Source organism: Salmo salar, chromosome 06 (assembly GCF_965601325.2).
Source record: "Salmo salar chromosome 06, fSalSal1, whole genome shotgun sequence".
Classification (NCBI taxonomy): Eukaryota; Metazoa; Chordata; class Actinopteri; order Salmoniformes; family Salmonidae; genus Salmo; species Salmo salar.
This window is the reverse complement of record NC_138296.1, coordinates 6,473,767-6,494,812: the sequence shown is the minus strand read 5'-3', so window position 1 is coordinate 6,494,812 and position 21,046 is coordinate 6,473,767. Positions and strand designations below refer to the sequence as shown.

The 21,046-nt window shown below is 45.7% G+C and overlaps 2 protein-coding genes across 2 annotated transcripts in view; one reads left to right on the top strand and one right to left on the bottom strand.

The window, feature by feature from the left end:
• LOC106591170 (transmembrane channel-like protein 5) overlaps window positions 1–535 on the bottom strand; it is a 49,690-nt gene extending 49,155 nt beyond the window's left edge. Inside the window, exon 1 of the mRNA XM_045719649.2 lies at window positions 372–535. The gene's annotated coding sequence lies outside the window, so the exon portion shown is untranslated. The remainder of the gene's footprint in view (window positions 1–371) is intronic.
• Window positions 536–11,748: 11,213 nt separating this feature from the next.
• The window catches only part of LOC106606223 (xylosyltransferase 1), a 59,080-nt gene continuing 49,782 nt past the window's right edge, over window positions 11,749–21,046 (top strand). Inside the window, exon 1 of the mRNA XM_045719648.2 lies at window positions 11,749–12,147. Coding sequence (XP_045575604.2) covers window positions 11,878–12,147 — 270 coding nt within the window. The 5' untranslated portion in view covers window positions 11,749–11,877. The remainder of the gene's footprint in view (window positions 12,148–21,046) is intronic.

Genomic DNA, 21,046 nt, shown 5'->3' with positions numbered 1-21,046 from the left:
AGCTAGCTAGACAATTTGTGGTCGAAAAAATTGCAAGCTGTGTTTTCTTGATACTTAGTTACTTCAAGTAATTAAGCTGTCAAACGCGTGATGTAAATGGTACATTTCACATACAAGTACAACATCAAACTTACATTGAATATTTTCTAAGCTTAGCTAGCTAGGTTAACGGTTAGCTAATGTTAGCTAGCATACCTAGGCGCTTAGATTCGGCCGTTTGTTATTTCATTCGGATGTTGTATTACGGGCAACGGGAAATTATAACTTTACGCCAAAGATTTGACTAAATATCCATATCAAAATCTATATTTCATCAATGTGAATGCAGCAGAGACCTATAAAGAAGAAAATAACAACAAAAAATTGCTCACCTTTCCTCCAACTGACAAGCATTAAACTAAATTCAGGGAAACAGTCACTAGATGGCACCGTGGAGCCACATACAGTAACATTATACTAGTAATAAATATGCCATGATGCACTCAAATCATACACGAGCTGCAATCGAAACCACAACCATCTGTTTTACATATTTTAATCAAACCAGGCTGATTTCATTGGCTACATCATACATCAGATGTACACAACACACCCCAAGACACATTCAAAACACATGTTTTTGCTTCACACAACATAAATACAGAGATAGGCCAGTCTGTCTGTCATTTAGACTCTTGGCTTTACTGACATAGTATCTTTAGGTTTGAGAAGAAGGTAGGCTATCTAAGGCCAGTCTGTCTGTCAGTTAGACTCTGGCTTAACAGAGATAGCCTACCTTCTCAAACCTAAAGATACTATCACTGTAAAGCCAAGAGTCTAACTGACAGACAGACTGGCCTTAGATAGCCTACCTTCTTCTCAAACCTAAAGATACAGTGAGGGAAAAAAGTATTTGATCCCCTGCTAATTTTGTACGTTTGCCCACTGACAAAGAAATGATCAGTCTATAATTTTTATGGTAGGTTTATTTGAACAGTGAGAGACAGAATAACAACAAAAAAATCCAGAAAAACGCATGTCAAAAATGTTATAAATTGATTTGCATTTTAATGAGGGAAATAAGTATTTGACCCCCTCTCAATCAGAACGATTTCTGGCTCCCATGTGTCTTTTATACAGGTAACGAGCTGAGATTAGGAGCACACTCTTAAAGGGAGTGCAATCTTGCTTACGTGCAATCGGCTAGACGTCTCATCTCGGGTCAGGCCAGGTGGGCTTTGTTTTTTGGACGCTTTAATTTGTCCCTGACGTTCCGACCTGGGTCTAAGAACGGCAAGGCGGACGCCGTGTCCCGGATGTTCTCCAAGTTGGAGGAGAGTGGGGCCAAGACCGAGACGATTCTTCCCCAGAACTTTGTTGTGGGAGCAGTTACGTGGAGGATTGAGGAGGAGGTTCTGGCGGCCCTTCGGACGCAGCCCGGTCCCGGTAACGTTCCACCCGGTCGGTTGTTTGTGCCTGAGTCTGTCCATTCTGCTGTCCTCCAATGGTCCCACGCCAGCAAAATGGCTTGTCACCCGGGGGTGGCTCGGACAATGGCATTACTACGCAGACAATTTTGGTGGCCTGCCATGGGAGAAGATACCCGGAGTTTTGTTGCTGCATGCCCAGTATGTGCACAGAATAAAAGTGCCAATCGGGCCAGCTCTGGACTTCTTCACCCCCTACCTATTCGCCGGCGACCATGGTCGCATCTGGCCCTGGACTTTGTCACTGGATTGCCCTCTTCTGATGGGAACACGGTCATTCTGACTATTGTGGATCGATTCAGCAAGTTCGCCCAGTTTGTGCCCATCTCCAAGCTTCCCTCTGCCTCTGAGATGTCCGAGATCCTGGTTAGGGAGGTTCTCAGGGTCCACGGGTTGCCCAGTGACATAGTTTCCGACCGTGGTCCTCAGTTTACCTCTGCTGACTGAAAATCCTTCTGTTTGGCCATTGGAGCTACTGTCAGTCTCACATCTGGATTTCACCCCCAATCTAATGGTCAGGCGGAGAGAGCCAACCAGAAGATGGAATCCACGCTGCGCTGCCTTGTCTCCTCCAACCCCGCCTCTTGGGCCTCTCAGTTGCCATGGGTCGAGTATGCCCACAATACTCTCCCTACATCTGCTACTGGGATGTCTCCCTTCCAGTGCCTGTACGGTTACCAACCTCCCTTGTTTCCTTCTCAGGAGAAGGATCTCTCGGTACCCTCTGTCCAGGCCCACATTCATTGTTGCCACCGGACCTGGCATCGGGCCAGAAAGGCTCTCCTTAGAGTTTCTGACCGGTATCAGCTCCAGGCGAATCGTCGCCGGATTCCAGCCCCCGCTTATGCCATCGGAGATAAGTTATGGTTGGCTACACGGGATCTTCCTCTGCGGACTGAGTCGAAGAAACTGTCACCGAAGTTCATTGGTCCGTTTGTGGTGGAGAGAGTGATCAATCCTGTTGTGCTTCGACTCAAGTTGCCTAGAACGCTCAGAGTCCACCCCACCTTTCATGTCTCCTGCCTCAAGCCTGTGCACCTCAGTCCTCTGCTGCCCCCTCCGCCTCCTCCTCCTCGGATGATCGGAGGTGGTCCAGTCTACACGGTGCGCCGCATCATGGATTCCAGACGTCGGGGTTTCCAGTATCTCGTGGACTGGGAGGGGTATGGTCCTGAGGAGTTGGATTCCTCGGCGGCAGATCCTTGATGATGACCTCCTTCGTGACTTCTACCGCCTCCATCCTGGCGCTCCGGGTTGTCTGCCCGGTGGCGTTCGTCGGGAGGGGGGGGACGGGGGGGGGGGACGGGACGGGACGGGACGGGACGGGTACTGTCATGAATCCCGCTTCCTGAGTCTGTTTTCTGCATGTTCTCTGTTTTGGAGTTGTTTCCTGAGGTTTCTGAACACACCCTGTCTGGTTGCCGGGCGATGAAGCTAGGCGGGTGATCTCTCGATTACCCGCAGCTGCATCTCATCAGCCATCTGCACACCTGGTCCTGATCATCACCTCTTCTCTTCATAAGCTCTGACCTGACATCCATTCCCTGCCGGATCGTTAGCAATGAACAGTATGTTGTGTCAGCGTATCAGCCTCATGTTACCAGAGTTAGTTTTGTTCTGTACTTTTTGCCGGTTACTCACCCTCGTTTACTCTGTCTACAGTCATCCTCCCAGAACATTCACCCCCCTTGCCTGGCCGTCGGTGGTTTCAGTGACATCATTGGATCTGCCAATTCACTCTCATCAACTCACCGCCGCTGCCGCTCCGTCTCCTGGATTATTCTATTTTCACCTCGAGTCTGTAAATAAATATTCACCTTCATTTTACTCACCTTGTCCTGGTCTGCTTCTGGGTTCAGCTTTAAAGAATCATGACATTTTAGGTGATTGTAGAATTTAACGTCTCTTTTCTGGATTTTTCCCAGATCCTAATTGATATGTCAAATTTTGTTCCTTTTGATGGCATAGGTCCTTCTTGCGTTGTCTCTCAGATCGTTCACAGAGCGTCTGCTAAATGACTTAAATGTAAATGTATATGGACTATTCTGAGGAAATAGACTTCGACATGGACACTCGTGAGAAATGGACTTGGGAACAGATTCTGGCTGGAGAGGGCCCGTGGAGAAAGGCTGGTGAGGACCGGGAACGCTACCAGGGTACACGACTGGCGAGGAAGCCGGAGAGGCACCCCCAATAAATAATTTGGGGGGGGCACACAGGTAGTTTGGCTAGGCCTAGGAAGAGCCATAAGCCAGCTACCCGTGAGTACATGGAGGAGCGTATGGAGTGGAGGGCGCCGTGTTTCGCTGAGGTGCGCACTATCTTGTCCATACGCACGCACAGTCCGGTGTGCGCCATTCCAGCCCCTCGCAGATGCCGTGCTAGAGTGGGCATCCAGCCTGGTAAAAGGATGCCTGCGCAGCGCGTCTGGTCGCCGGTACGCCTCCTAGGACCAGGCTACCCTACTCCCGCTCTACGCACGGCAACCATCAGGCCCCTGCAGAGCCCAGTTCGCCCTGTACCAGCACCCCGCTCGTACAGGGCTGTTAGTTCCATCCAACCAGGACGGGTTGTGCAGGCGGTGCGGTCACAGCCACCTCTGCGCCTCCATGGCCCAGTCTTTCCGGTTCCCGCCTCTCGTGCTATCCCGGAAGTGAGTTCCTCCAGTCTGGCATGACCAGTACCAGCAACCCGGACCAAGCTTCCCATGAGTCGGCCTAGTCCTATTCAGCCTGTTCCCGCTCCTCGCACTAGCCCTAGGGTGCGTGTCTTCAGCCTGGTACCACCTCTACCAGCCCCACGCACCAGGCTTCCAGTGCGTCGGCCCAGCCTCAAGAGCCCGGCACCAGTGTGCAGTCCAGAGTATCCGGCACCAGTGTGCAGTGTGCAGTCCAGAGTATCCGGCACCAGTGTGCAGTCCAGAGTATCCGGCACCAGTGTGCAGTCCAGAGTATCCGGCACCAGTGTGCAGTCTAGAGTATCCGGCAACAGTGTCTACTCCTGAACCGAGGGAGACTGCCTGCGACCCGGAACCAAAGGGGTCTGCCTGTGACCCGGAACCGAGGGGGCCTGCCTGTAACCCGGAACCGAGGGGGTCTGCTTGCGACCCGGAACCAAGGGAGCCTGCCTGTGACCCGGAACCGAGGGGGTCTGCTTGTGACCCGGAACCGAGGGAGTCTGCCTGCGACCCGGAACCAAGGGAGTCTGCCTGCGACCCGGAACCGAGGGAGTCTGCCTGCGACCCGGAACCGGGTCAGTCTGTCTGCGACTCAGAACTGAATGTGACTGTGTATTGAATGAGTCTGCCTACAGCGTGAAAATGAAGGAACCTGCCCACGATCCACAACGGATTGAGTCTGTCTACGACCCGGACCCCAATGACTTTGCCTACAACCTGGAGGGCAGGAGGCCGGAACCAGAGCCACCTCCAGGATAGGTGGGTTGGGGAGGGAGGGTGTAGCACAGTGCCGTCGTTGACGGCAGCCACCCTCCCTTCCCTCCCTTATTGTTTAGGGGTATTTGTTTTTGTTGTAGTTGTAGTTTTGGGGGATTTTTTTTTTTTTTTTTAGGTGCATTCGGGGTATGCACCTTTAGGGGGTGGGGGTACTGTCACGTCCTGACCAGCAGAGGGTGTTGTTGTGTAGTTTTGGTCAGGACATGGCAGAGTATGTCTGTGTATGTGCGTTCTGGGTGTTGTATTTCTATGTGGGTCTGTGTGGCTCCCGATCAGGGACAGCTGGTTATCGTTGTTCCTGATTGGGAGTCGTATGTTTGTCACTTGGGGTTGTGGGTGGTTGTGCTAACACTGCTAGTCTTTGGTATGTACGTAGCCTGTTAGCCTGTTAGTCGTTTTTGTTTGTTGTTTTTTCCAGTGGATACTTTGCTCTTATATATTAAAAAGATGAGCATCTACATTTCACCTGCTGCAGTTTGGTCTCTTCAACACGGCTGTAATTATGACATACAGAGATTTACTGTCAAGGCCCAGGTCTGACAGAATCTGTGCAGAATATCTAGGTGCTGCGGTAGGCCCTCCTTGGTTGGGGACAGAAACACCAGATCATCAGAAAACAGACATTTGACAGTAGGGTGAGGCCGGGTGCTGCAGACTGTTCTAGTGCCCTTGCCAATTCATTGATATATATGTTGAAGACGCACATGCCAATTTGAGTCAAAAGCTTTTTTGAAATCAACAAAGCATGAGAAGACTTTTCCTTTGTTTTGGTTTGTTTGTCAATTAGGGTGAATACGTGGTCTGTTGTACGGTAATTTGGTAAAAAGCCAATTTGACATTTGCTCAGTACATTGTTTTCACTGATGAAATGTATGAGTCTGCTGTTAATGATAATGCAGAGGATTTTCCAAAGGTTGCTGTTGACACATATCCCATGGCAGTTATTGGGGTCAAATTTGTCTCCACAGCAGGAGTACCAATCCAGACACCACTACAGTATCCACCACCCAGCATGAGTACCAATCAAGACACCACTACAGTATCCACCACCCAGCATGAGTACCAATCTAGACACCACTACAGTATCCACCACCCAGCATGAGTACCAATCTAGACACCACTACAGTATCCACCACCCAGCATGAGTACCAATCTAGACACCACTACAGTATCCACCACCCAGCATGAGTACCAATCTAGACACCCTTACTGTCTCCTCTCTGCTCTAGAGAACAATGGATGTTTCTGGGTTCTAACTGGTTCCAGATCAGTGGTAGTGGCTAATGTTCTCTGTTCTCCTCTCTCTCTCCCCAGGGCCCAGGATTCCACTGTGTGTGTGTGTGTGTGTGTGTGTGTGTGACTGCATACATCTTTGTCAGTGTGTGTGTGTGTGTGTGTGTGTTCTGTGTTCAGCTAGTAGAACCCTCTACCCAGGGTTCTACTAGCCTCCAGTGGAACATCTGTCAGTGCTGGGGTCTCCACGACAACAATAATACACCGCTCTCATCCTGACAGGATGGTGTGTGCTGCCAACACTTAGCCCCAAGATGACATGTGTGTGTGTGTGCCTGCCTACATCTTCACCACTGCCTGTGTGTGTCTGCCTACATCTGTACCACTGCCTGTGTGTGTGTGTGTGTGTGTCTACATACATCCGTGTGTGTCTGCATTCGTCCCTGCCAGTGTGTGTGTCTACATACGTCTGTGTGTGTGTGTGTGTGTGTGTGTGTGTGTGTGTGTGTGTGTGTGTGTGTGTGTGTGTGTGTGTGTGTGTGTGTGTGTGTGTGTGTGTGTGTGTGTGTGTGTGTGTGTGTGTGTGTGTGTGTGTGTCTGCATACGTCCGTGTGTGTGTCTGCATACGTCTGTGTGTGTGTGTGTGTGTGTCTGCATACGTCCGTGTGTGTGTGTGTGTCTGTATACGTCCGTGTGTGTGTGTGTGTCTGTATACGTCCGTGTGTGTGTGTGTGTGTGTGTGTGTGTGTGTGTGTGTGTGTGTGTGTGTGTGTGGAAGGAACACATAATAAAACACATGGTTTCCCCCTCTGTACTGTCTGAGGGGTCTGACCCATTGAAACGGATATCACAACAACAGCTTTGGTTCACTGATGTTTACTAACACAACGTGACACACAGCTCATCCCCAGGGTCAGCTAAGGAGATAGCTGTGTGTGTGGATTGGTTTGTGTGTGGATGTGTTTAACTAAGTCCCCACAAGAATAGAAAATGAACAAAAATTTGCCCAACTGGGGACATTTTGTTTGTCCCCACAAGGTCAAATGCTATTTCTAGGAGGTTTAGGGTTAAGGTTAGAATTAGTGTTAGAATGATGTTAAGGGTTAGGAGGTAGTGTTAGGAGCTGGGGTTAGTTTTAGGGTTAGGAGGTAGGGTTAGGAGCTAGGGTTAGTTTTAGGGTTAGGAGCTAGGGTTAGTTTTAGGGTTAGGAGCTAGGGTTAGGAGCTAGGGTTAGTTTTAGGGTTAGGAACTAGGGTTAAGAGCTAGGGTTAAGAGCTAGTGTTAGGAGGTAGGGTTAGGAGCTAGGGTTAGGAGCTAGGGTTAGTTTTAGGGTTAGGAGCTAGGGTTAGTTTTAGGGTTAGGAGGCTAGGGTTAAGAGCTAGGGTTAGGAGCTGGGGTTAGTTTTAGGGTTAGGACGTAGGGTTAGGAGGTAGTGTTAGGAGCTAGGGTTAGTTTTAGGGTTAGGAGCTAGGGTTAGTTTTAGGGTTAGGAGCTAGGGTTAGGAGCTAGGGTTAGGAGGTAGTGTTAGGAGGTAGTGTTAGGAGCTGGGGTTAGTTTTAGGGTTAGGAGCTAGGGTTAGTTTTAGGGTTAGGAGCTAGGGTTAGTTTTAGGGTTAGGAGCTAGGGTTAGGAGCTAGGGTTAGTTTTAGGGTTAGGAGCTAGGGTTAGTTTTAGGGTTAGGAGCTAGGGTTAGTTTTAGGGTTAGGAGCTAGGGTTAGTTTTAGGGTTAGGAGCTAGGGTTAGGAGCTAGGGTTAGTTTTAGGGTTAGGAGCTAGGGTTAAGAGCTAGGGTTAAGAGCTAGGGTTAGGAGGTAGGGTTAGGAGGTAGGGTTAGGAGGTAGGGTTAGGAGCTGGGGTTAGTTTTAGGGTTAGGAGGTAGGGTTAGGAGGTAGTGTTAGGAGCTAGGGTTAGGAGCTAGGGTTAGTTTTAGGGTTAGGAGCTAGGGTTAGTTTTAGGGTTAGGAGCTAGGGTTAGTTTAGGGTTAAGAGCTAGGGTTAGGAGCTAGGGTTAGTTTTAGGGTTAGGAGCTAGGGTTAGTTTTAGGGTTAGGAGCTAGGGTTAAGAGCTAGTGTTAGGAGCTAGGGTTAGTTTTAGGGTTAGGAGCTAGGGTTAGGAGCTAGGGTTAGTTTTAGGGTTAGGGGTTAGGAGCTAAGATTTAAAATTAGCTTTTTGGCTTAAGGTGTGTGTGTGTGTGTGTGTGTGTGTGTGTGTGTGTGTGTGTGTGTGTGTGTGTGTGTGTGTGTGTGTGTGTGTATCGGTTTGTGTGTGTATGTGTGTGTTAGGGTTGGGTCATTGAGGGCATTTTTATAGGGCTGAGTTGGACAGTTAGGATGGAGTGCCAGGAAATGATGTCATCAATGGCTGCAGTGTTACACATGTCCTGTCAGAATGGAGGAGAGACAAGGAGAGGTGGAGAGAGTGGAGGATAGACAAGTGGAAAGGAGAGGTGGAGAGAGTGAAGTAGAGAGAAGGAGAGATGGAGAGAGTGAAGTAGAGAGAAGGAGAGGTGGTTGAGAGTGGAGGAGAGAGGAGGTAGAGAGAAGGAGAGGTGGAGAGAGTGAAGGAGAGACAAGTGGAAAGGAGAGGTGGAGAGAGTGACGGAGAGAGAAGGAGAGGTGGAGAGTGAAGGAAACACAAGTGCAATGGAGAGAGTGAAGGAGAGAGAAGGAGAGGTGGAGAGAGTGGAGGATAGACAAGTGGAAAGGAGAGGTGGAGAGAGAGAAGGAGAGAGAGAAAGAGAATAAGCGGAAATAGCCATGTTAACACTTCAGAGAGAGAGAACACTAACAGCCACTAACCTACTGCAAGCAATTAACGCACACACACACACAAACAAACAAACACACACACACAAACAAACTCACACACACAAACAAACTCACACACACAGACAAACTCACACACACACTACTTATAAGATGCACTGTATTTGATTAAAAAAGGGAGAAAACAGCGTTTGCGTGTTAGACTGATCATAACAAGTATTTTATTAAGTAGTTAACAGTAGTTGTTATTGGATATTAACATGCTCTCATAATAAACTGTCATCAGAAATGGGCATCAGTAAAAAGGAACATGGAACTTTATTGATCACTTTATTTGTCCATTTACATGTTCTTCTAGTTGTGTGGTATTCACCATATTAATCAGGTGTGGAGATGTTACCATGTGATAACTTTATTGATAACTTTATTATCGTCCATTATTATTGATACCTTTATTATTGATAACTTTATTATTGTCCGTTATTATTGATAACTTTATTACTGTCCGTTATTATTGATAATGTTATTATTGTCTGTTATTATTGATAAGTGTATTATTGTCCCCCGCACCTCTCTGATTCAGAGGGGTTAAATGTGGAAGACATATTTGGGTTGAATGCATTCAGTTGTACAGCTGACTAGGTGTCACCTTCCCCGTTACATGGAAATCAATTCAGTTGTTTACTGTAGTTGATGTTTCACTACATCCATGGACTCACACACACACACACACACACACACACACACACGACTGGACTCGCCGAGTCACCGTTGTTGACTGGCCCTGGTTGAGTCACACTAGAGTCACATAAAGGATTTAATATGGACACATAATACTCCCACACACTGAACACACACACACACACACACACACACACACACACATTGAACAGAAAACACACTTTAAGGTGTGTGTGTTCATGCTCACATCAACACAGTCTGAACAGAAATGCTTCAGAGAAAATTCCTGATAATAATCCTAACTACCAATCTGTAAAGTCCTTTTCCAGTCAAAATACAACATTTCAAATGAAGTGCATACAAGCTTCTAAAGAGTGAGCCTCGGCAAATGTCATCTGAATGATTTATCACAGTTCAGTGGTACTGTAGGTAACCAACCAACCGCCAACCCGCCCCAGCATACTTGTTTATGAAACATTTATCACTTCAATCATTAATTAGTTGAAAGATAAAAGCATGACGTGTTTTATTACGTCTGTCTGGTTAGGGATTGATTGTCAGTTCAGTGATTGGATAAACTAGTGAGTCACAGTTTCTGAGTGCCAAAGGGCACCCTACACCTTCCCTATGGGGGGAATAGGGTGCCATTGTAGGGAATAGGGTGCAAAGCAGGGAAACAACAACTGAAGGTGGGTATATGTTCTGTTTCTGTTATTACACTGTGATGGTTTGGATGGAGGATTATTATATATATTTTATTAACCCTTTATTTAACTAGGCAAGTCAGTTAAGAACTAAGGCCAAACCTGGACAACACTGGGCCAATTGTGCACCGCCCTATGTGACCCCCAATCACATTCGGATGTGATACAGCCTGGATTTGAACCAGGGACTGTAGTGACACCTCTTACACTGCAGATGCAGACCGCTGCGCCATTCGGGAGCCCACTCAGGGTTGAGGGAGAGATGAGAGGGAAGGGGTATAGAGAGAGAGAGTGAGGCAGGAATGGAGGGATGAAAGGAGGGGAGGTTGTACCATGTGTCATTCTACGTATTAGGAGTATGCCACATGTTATCAGATCAGCAGAGCTTGGGCTCTTTATTTTGGAAAAAGACAAAAGCTCCTCTTCTTGTCTTTCCAGTTAGTGGTTGAGTTGTTTGTTATTAGTTTTCTTGGTGTTCTGCCTCTCAGCACAGAGAGACTCCCAGTAGGAGTCAAACCAGGTTAACTATGGAAAACACAGGCCACGTGGGTCTCCCCTCTCTTGCCCTTCTCTCTCTTCCTCCCTTTCCCCCTCTATCTCCCGCTACCTCTCTCCATCATACACACACACACAGATAACTTGGAGAGTTCCATGTTTGGCATGGGTCCTCAGATCCTCAAAAGGTTCTGCAGCTGCACCATCGAGAGCATCCTGACTGGTTGCATCACTGCCTGGTATTGCAACTGCTCGGCCTCCGACCGCAAGGGACTACAGAGGGTAGTGTGAACGGCCCAGTACATCACTGGGGCAAAGCTTCCTGCCATCCAGGACCTCTATACCAGGCGGTGTCAGAGGAAGGCCCTAAAAATTGTCAGACTCCAGCCACCCTAGTCATAGACTGTTCTCTCTGCTTACCACACGGCAAGCGATACCGGAGCACCAAGTCTAGGTCCAAGAGGCTTCTAAACAGCTTCTACCCCCAAGCCATAAGACTCCTGAACATCTAATCAAATGGCTACCCGGACTATTTTTTTAACTGCATTGTTGGTTGGGGCTCGTAAGTAAGCGTTTCACTGTAAGGTCTACACCTGTTGTATTCAAGTTGTATTGTGACAATACAATTTGATTTGATTTGTAGGCTTTGGTCCTACAGCCAGTACTAATACACCTGATACAACTGATCAACCACTACCTGGATTAGTTGATTGAGTGTGTTAGTGCTGGGCTGGAACAAAAACCTGCCCTGCACATCCTATAGCTGTCCAGTACCAGTAGCAGGCTGACCCCTGGTCTAAACTAGGCGTTTAAATAGGAGGTCTTGTGTGGACAACACCACAAGAGTGCGCAGCGTCCTCTCTCTCTCTTAGTCTTCCTCTCTCTCCTCATCTCAAACCTTAGCCAATTCACCCCCATTTCCTCCCTCCCTCCCCTCTTCTCTCGCTCTCTAGTCCCTGCCAGTAGCTCCGCTCCATAGACGCAGGCGGCGCTGAAACCCTCTCAGCCACCCCTGCTGTCAGCGCTTAGCCGACGGGGGCAGCTCGCAGCTTGAGCCGAGAGAGAGAGGGAGAGTGAGAAATATGGTTGGCAATATGTGCGGTCGCAAGCTGGCTCGCCGCTCCAAATCAGCGCTGATTGTCGCGCTGACAGTTCTCCTGGTTCAGACGCTGATCGTATGGAACTTTAGTACCCTGGATATCGGGGAAGAAGGGGCCAATAGTAGGCGGGAGAAGAGGGACCAAGTCGGGGGCATCAACAAAGCCTACAGCCAGTACCCCCGGAGCGGGCTGCCAAAGAGGCATCACCAACCTCCGCTTGGGAAAACGGCTGTCCGACACAAGCAACAACCGGTAAGATTAGGGAGCGAATTTAAGTCTGCCTATTATTTTGTAATTTTAACGACGATTTTTAAAATCGATAACGACTAGCGTGATTACCGTTAATTTGATATGCTACCATTCCTGATTAATTGTATAGGCTACCATCCCCCACTACGCGTGGTTTATTGTATTGTAGGCTATATTGTATTGTAGGGTAGGAAGGCTGTTAAGCATGGAATTGTTGTCATCAGATGAAGCAAGAAGCCAGCGTGTATTTGGATGACAAAGATGTTGCTTAGCTGTTGTTACCCATAGATGTTGATAAACTGGTGTAAACTAACCAGTCTTTAGGAATGGTCGTGGTATATTAGACTAGTGTGATAATGGACCACGGGAGAGCGTGAGAGAGCGACACGGCTAATCGGATAGGTCTTTTTTAATGTAGAGTTGGTTTCTATTGGTAACGCGCTCTTACGCTGCTTTTACGTCTGACCTGTGGCAGTTTTCTAGTGACCAGCCTGTCTATTACTGTAGGGCGCTATCAATGTGTGTGTGTGTGTGTGTGTGTCTGTGTGTGTGTGTTGCGCAGTCTCTGGTACAGTGGTAGACTCGTGGGTGGGATAATAGCCACAGACAGGCTTAGGTAGGAGTTTAAAGATTAATTTAGAGAGAAAAGAGAGAGAGAAGGAGGGATAGAGGTCTGTCTGAAAGACCGACAGTGTGTGCGTACGTGCGTGCCTGTGCGTGTGTATGTATTTAGTAGCGCACGTGTAAACTTCCTCTCTATCGTTCTCACAGGATACAAAAGTTGTCCCAAACTCCAGAGAACTGACGGCCATTTATTTTCCTCTCCTCCTTGTCTTCCTCCCGTTTATTTTGTCTATCTTTGATAACAGACTGCATGTTGTTAAGTAGTGTTTAATGTCCCTGTGCATATCCAGGCTACTGTTGAAAGAGTGTGTGGTGTGTGTGTGTGTGTATGTGTGTAAGTGTGTTGAGAGAATGATGATGATAGAGGATTGTGACACGTTTCCTGTCTCTTCCACCCGTCCTGATGCCGTTATTACATGCTGGTCCATATCTATCAGAACCAGATGATGTGTTATAGTGTATGGTTACTGGTCCATATCTATCAGAACCAGATGATGTGTTATAGTGTATGGTTACTGGATCATATCTATCAGATGATGTGTTATAGTGTATGGTTACTGGTCCATATCTATCAGAACCAGATGGTGTGTTATACTGTATGGTTACTGGTCCATATCTATCAGATGATGTGTTATACTGTATGGTTACTGGTCCATATCTATCAGATGATGTGTTATACTGTATGGTTACTGGTCCATATCTATCAGATGATGTGTTATACTGTATGGTTGCTGGTCCATATCTATCAGATGATGTGTTATAGTGTATGGTTACTGGTCCATATCTATCAGAACCAGATGATGTGTTATAGTGTATGGTTACTGGTCCATATCTATCAGAAACAGATGATGTGTTATACTGTATGGTTACTGGTCCATATCTATCAGAACCAGATGATGTGTTATAGTGTATGGTTACTGGTCCATATCTATCAGAACCAGATGATGTGTTATAGTGTATGGTTACTGGTCCATATCTATCAGAACCAGATGATGTGTTATAGTGTATGGTTACTGGTCCATATCTATCAGAACCAGATGATGTGTTATACTGTATGGTTACTGGTCCATATCTATCAGATGATGTGTTATAGTGTATGGTTACTGGTCCATATCTATCAGATGATGTGTTATAGTGTATGGTTACTGGTCCATATCTATCAGAACCAGATGATGTGTTATACTGTATGGTTACTGGTCCATATCTATCAGATGATGTGTTATAGTGTATGGTTACTGGTCCATATCTATCAGAACCAGATGATGTGTTATAGTGTATGGTTACTGGTCCATATCTATCAGAACCAGATGATGTGTTATACTGTATGGTTACTGGTCCATATCTATCAGAACCAGATGATGTGTTATAGTGTATGGTTACTGGTCCATATCTATCAGAACCAGATGACGTGTTATAGTGTATGGTTACTGGTCCATGTCTATCAGATGATGTGTTATAGTGTATGGTTACTGGTCCATATCTATCAGAACCAGATGATGTGTTATAGTGTATGGTTACTGGTCCATATCTATCAGAACCAGATGATGTGTTATAGTGTATGGTTACTGGTCCATGTCTATCAGATGATGTGTTATAGTGTATGGTTACTGGTCCATATCTATCAGAACCAGATGATGTGTTATACTGTATGGTTACTGGTCCATATCTATCAGATGATGTGTTATACTGTATGGTTACTGGTCCATATCTATCAGAACCAGATCATGTGTTATACTGTATGGTTACTGGTCCATATCTATCAGAACCAGATGATGTGTTATAGTGTATGGTTACTGGTCCATATCTATCAGAACCAGATGATGTGTTATAGTGTATGGTTACTGGTCCATATCTATCAGAACCAGATGATGTGTTATACTGTATGGTTACTGGTCCATATCTATCAGAACCAGATGATGTGTTATAGTGTATGGTTACTGGTCCATATCTATCAGAACCAGATGATGTGTTATAGTGTATGGTTACTGGTCCATATCTATCAGAACCAGATGATGTGTTATAGTGTATGGTTACTGGTCCATATCTATCAGAACCAGATGATGTGTTATACTGTATGGTTACTGGTCCATATCTATCAGATTATGTGTTATAGTGTATGGTTACTGGTCCATATCTATCAGAACCAGATGATGTGTTATAGTGTATGGTTACTGGTCCATATCTATCAGAACCAGATGATGTGTTATACTGTATGGTTACTGGTTCATATCTATCAGATGATGTGTTATAGTGTATGGTTACTGGTCCATATCTATCAGAACCAGATGATGTGTTATAGTGTATGGTTACTGGTCCATATCTATCAGAACCAGATGATGTGTTATAGTGTATGGTTACTGGTCCATATCTATCAGAACCAGATGATGTGTTATAGTGTATGGTTACTGGTCCATATCTATCAGAACCAGATGATGTGTTATACTGTATGGTTACTGGTCCATATCTATCAGATGATGTGTTATAGTGTATGGTTACTGGTCCATATCTATCAGAACCAGATTATGTGTTATAGTGTATGGTTTCTGGTGCCTGTGTTTGTGTGTGTATGCATGTGCGTGTGTGTGTGAGTGTGTTAAAGTGTGGTGCCACTTGTATCCTTGATCTGTTTTTACATCCCATCATTACTCTGAACTAGATGTAACATGTCTTGTGATCTATGGAAACAGAGAGAGAGGGAGAGAGGAGAGAGAAGGAGAGAGAGAGGAGAGAGCGGGTGGGAGTGGGAGAGAGAGAAGGAGAGAGGGAGGGGCCCTGGTTAAAAGTAGTGCACTATATAGGGAATAGGGGCTTGCTGAAGGGCTGTTTCAAAAACCAATGTACATATGATAATAGATAATGTCCAATATTATCATGTTTATATTAGATACTGTCCAATATTACCATGTATATATATACTGCTCAAAAAAATAAAGGGAACACTAAAATAACACATCCTAGATCTGAATGAATGAAATAATCTAATCAAATACTTTTTTCTTTACATAGTTGAATGTGCTGACAACAAAATCACACAAAAATAATCAATGGAAATCCAATTTATCAACCCATGGAGGTCTGGATTTGGAGTCACACTCAAAATTAAAGTGGAAAACCACACTACAGGCTGATCCAACTTTGATGTAATGTCCTTAAAACAAGTCAAAATGAGGCTCAGTAGTGTGTGTGGCCTCCACGTGCCTGTATGACCTCCCTACAACACCTGGGCATGCTCCTGATGAGGTGGTGGATGGTCTCCTGAGGGATCTCCTCCCAGACCTGGACTAAAGCATCCGCCAACTCCTGGACAGTCTGTGGTGCAACGTGGCGTTGGTGGATGGAGCGAGACATGATGTCCCAGATGTGCTCAATTGGATTCAGGTCTGGGGAACGGGCGGGCCAGTCCATAGCATCAATGCCTTCCTCTTGCAGGAACTGCTGACACACTCCAGCCACATGAGGTCTAGCATTGTCTTGCATTAGGAGGAACCCAGGGCCAACCGCACCAGCATATGGTCTCACAAGGGGTCTGAGGATCTCATCTCGGTACCTAATGGCAGTCAGGCTACCTCTGGCGAGCACATGGAGGGCTGTGCGGCCCCCCAAAGAAATGCCACCCCACACCATGACTGACCCACCGCCAAACCGGTCATGCTGGAGGATGTTGCAGGCAGCAGAATGTTCTCCACGGCGTCTCCAGACTCTGTCACGTCTGTCACGTGCTCAGTGTGAACCTGCTTTCATCTGTGAGGAGCACAGGGCGCCAGTGGGGAATTTGCCAATCTTGGTGTTCTCTGGCAAATGCCAAACGTCCTGCACGGTGTTGGGCTGTAAGCACAACCCCCACCTGTGGACGTCGGGCCCTCATACCACCCTCATGGAGTCTGTTTCTGACCGTTTGAGCAGACACATGCACATTTGTGGCCTGCTGGAGGTCATTTTGCAGGGCTCTGGCGGTGCTTCTCCTGCTCCTCCTTGCACAAAAGCGGAGGTAGCGGTCCTGCTGCTGGGTTGTTGCCCTCCTACGGCCTCCTCCACGTTTCCTGATGTACTGGCCTGTCTCCTGGTAGCGCCTCCATGCTCTGGACACTACGCTGACAGACACAGCAAACCTTCTTGCAACAGCTTGCATTGATGTGCCATCCTGGATGAGCTGCACTACCTGAGCCACTTGTGTGGGCTGTAGACTCCGTCTCATGCTGCCACTAGAGTGAAAGCACCAGCAGCATTCAAAAGTGACCAAAACATCAGCCAGAAAGCATAGGAACTGAGAAGTGGTCTGTGGTCCCCACCTGCAGAACCACTCCTTTATTGGGGGTGTCTTGCTAATTGCCTATAATTTCCACCTGTTGTCTATTCCATTTGCACAACAGCATGTGAAATGTATTGTCAATCAGTGTTGCTTCCTAAGTGGACAGTTTGATTTCACAGAAGTGTGATTGACTTGGAGTTACATTGTGTTGTTTAAGTGTTCCCTTTATTTTTTTGAGCAGTGTATATATATATACATAATATATATATATATAAATAGATACTGTCCAATGTTACCATATATATATATATACAGTGGGGGGAAAAAGTATTTGATCCACTGCTGATTTTGTACGTTTGCCCACTTACAAAGAAATGATCAGTCTATAATTTTAATGGTAGGTTTATTTGAACAGTGAGAGACAGAATAACAACAAAAAAATCCAGAAAAACGCATGTCAAAAATATTATAAAATGATTTGCATTTTAATGAGGGAAATAAGTATTTGACCCCTCTGCAATACATGACTTAGTACTTGGTGGCAAAACCCTTGTTGGCAATCACAGAGGTCAGACGTTTCTTGTAGTTGGCCACCAGGTTTGCACACATCTCAGGAGGGATTTTGTCCCTCTCCTCTTTGCAGATCTTCTCCAAGTCATTAAGGTTTCGAGGCTGATGTTTGGCAACTCGAACCTTCAGCTCCCTCCACAGATTTTCTATGGGATTAAGGTCTGGAGACTGGCTAGGCCACTCCAGGACCTTAATGTGCTTCTTCTTGAGCCACTCCTTTGTTGCCTTGGCCGTGTGTTTTGGGTCATTGTCATGGTGGAATACCCATCCACGACCCATTTTCAATTCCCTGGCTGAGGGAAGGAGGTTCTCACCCAAGATTTGACGGTACATGGCCCCGTCCATCGTCCCTTTGATGCGGTGAAGTTGTCCTGTCCCCTTTGCAGAAAAACACCCCCAAAGCATAATGTTTCCACCTCCATGTTTGACGGTGGGGATGGTGTTTTTGGGGTCTTAGGCAGCATTCCTCCACCTCCAAACACAGCGATTTGAGTTGATGCCAAAGAGCTCCATTTTGGTCTCATCTGACCACAACACTTTCACTAGTTGTCCTCTGAATCATTCAGATGTTCATTGGCAAACTGTAGACGGGCATGTATATGTATTCTTGAGCAGGGGGACCTTGCGGGCACTGCAGGATTTCAGTCCTTCACGGCGTAGTGTGTTACCAATTGTTTTCTTGGTGACTATGGTCCCAGCTGCCTTGAGATCATTGACAAGATCCTCCCGTGTAGTTCTGGGCTGATTCCTCACCGTTCTCATGATCATTGCAACTTCACGAGGTGATTTCTTGCATGGAGCCCCAGGCTGAGGGATATTGACAGTTCTTTTGTGTTTCTTCCATTTGCGAATAATCGCACCAAATGTTGTCACCTTCTCACCAAGCTGCTTGGCGATGGTCTTGTAGCCCATTCCAGCCTTGTGTAGGTCTACAATCTTGTCCCTGACATCCTTGGAGAGCTCTTTGGTCTTGGCCATGGTGGAGAGTTTGGAATCTGATTGATTGATTGCTTCTGTGGACAGGTGTCTTTTTTTACAGGTAACAAGCTGTGGTTAGGAGCACTCCCTTTAAGAGTGTGCTCCTAATCTCAGCTCGTTACCTGTATAAAAGACACCTGGGAGCCAGAAATCTATCTGATTGATAGGGGGTCAAATACTTATTTCCCTCATTAAAATGCAAATCATTTTATAACATTTTTGACATGCGTTTTTCTGGATTTTTTTGTTGTTATTCTCTCTCACTGTTCAAATAAACCTAGCATTAAAATTATAGACTGATCATTTCTTTGTCAGTGGGCAAACGTACAAAATCAGCAGGGGATCAAATACTTTTTTCCCTCACTGTATGTAGCTTGATTCTGGTCACAGGTTCAGGAATGGTTAAAAACTGCACTTAAAACTAACCTTACAAATAGCAGTGCTGGGCGATTTGGAAAGCCAAAAGCCATGTAAAATGTACATGTAAAATGTATGTATATGTAGCAGAAAAGCTGTAAAAAAAAAAAAAAAAGATATTTATCCTCCGAAAGAGGGGTGGTGGTGGAGGGGTTAATTATTATTTTATTATTATTATTTTATTATTAGTCACACACACAATCACACACACACACACACACACACACCCACCCACCCACACACACACACACACACACCCACCCACCCACCCACACACACACACACACACACACACACACACACACACACACACACACACACATAATGCCACCTCTGTTTTTGTGTGTGTGTGTGTATGAATGTGTGTGTGTATGTATGTGTATGTATGTGTGCGTATGTGTGTGTGTGCGTATGTATGTATGTGTGTGTACGTGTTCCCTCCCAGCATAGGAAGGTATGGTGACCGCAAGGCAGAGCATTTGTTTACGTTAGTCCAAGCTGGTTAGTCCATAACACAACTCTCACATTCATTCACTGCTGTCTCTGAGGAACACACACACACACACACACACACACACACACACACACACACACACACACACACACACACACACACGGACACATTTGAAAAACTCTCTTTTTAGTTATTGATCTGCAGTAAGTGAAGTGGATTTACACCCGTTAACAGAATTTTGGTAAGGGAATTTCATCATGGCTCCCTGATCTGTACTCTACAGAAATGCATAATTATGGATATAGATGTCGTTCTCTTCATGGGGATGTATCCTAAATGAGTACAACATAGTAGAAACATGCAATATGCTCCTCTTTGCATAGTTGGGTATTATTCTACACACTGGTTATGTTTTTGAATGAGCTCTGCCACCAAACAAGATCAAATTTGGTTGGTCCGGCCCTGACCAAATCTGAACCAATCATAGACGTCTATATTTCACAAGTTTGGACATTAAAGTACAGAAAAGAAGAATACAGAACAGAAGAGTACAGAACAGTAGAGTACAGAACAATAGAGTACAGAACAGTAGAGTACAGAACAGAAGAGTACAGAACAGAAGAGTACAGAACAATAGAGTACAGAACAATAGAGTACAGAACAGTAGAGTACAGAACAGTAGAGTACAGAACAATAGAGTACAGAACAGTAGAGTACAGAACAGAAGAGTACAGAACAATAGAGTACAGAACAGTAGAGTACAGAACAATAGAGTACAGAACAGTAGAGTACAGAACAGAAGAGTACAGAACAGAAGAGTACAGAACAGAAGAGTACAGAACAGTAGAGTACAGAACAATAGAGTACAGAACAGAAGAGTACAGAACAGAAGAGTACAGAACAGAAGAGTACAGAACAGTAGAGTACAGAACAGAAGAGTACAGAACAGTAGAGTACAGAACAGAAGAGTACAGTAGAGTACAGAACAGAAGAGTACAGAACAGAAGAGTACAGTAGAGTACAGAACAGTAGAGTACAATAGAGTACAGAACAGTAGAGTACAGAACAGAAGAGTACAGAACAGAAGAGTACAGTAGAGTACAGAACAGAAGAGTACAGAACAGAAGAGTACAGTAGAGTACAGAACAGTAGAGTACAATAGAGTACAGAACAGAAGAGTACAGAACAGTAGAGTACAGTAGAGTACAGAACAGAAGAGTACAGAACAGAAGAGTACAGTAGAGTACAATAGAGTACAGAACAGAAGAGTACAGAACAGTAGAGTACAGAACAGTAGAGTACAGAACAGAAGAGTACAGAACAGTAGAGTACAGAACAGAAGAGTACAGAACAGTAGAGTACAGAACAGGAGAGTACAGTAGAGTACAGAACAGAAGAGTACAGAACAGAAGAGTACAGTAGAGTACAGAACAGTAGAGTACAATAGAGTACAGAACAGTAGAGTACAGAACAGAAGAGTACAGAACAGAAGAGTACAGTAGAGTACAGAACAGTAGAGTACAGGACAGTAGAGTACAGAACAGTAGAGTACAGAACAGAAGAGTACAGAACAGTAGAGTACAGAACAGAAGAGTACAGTAGAGTACAGA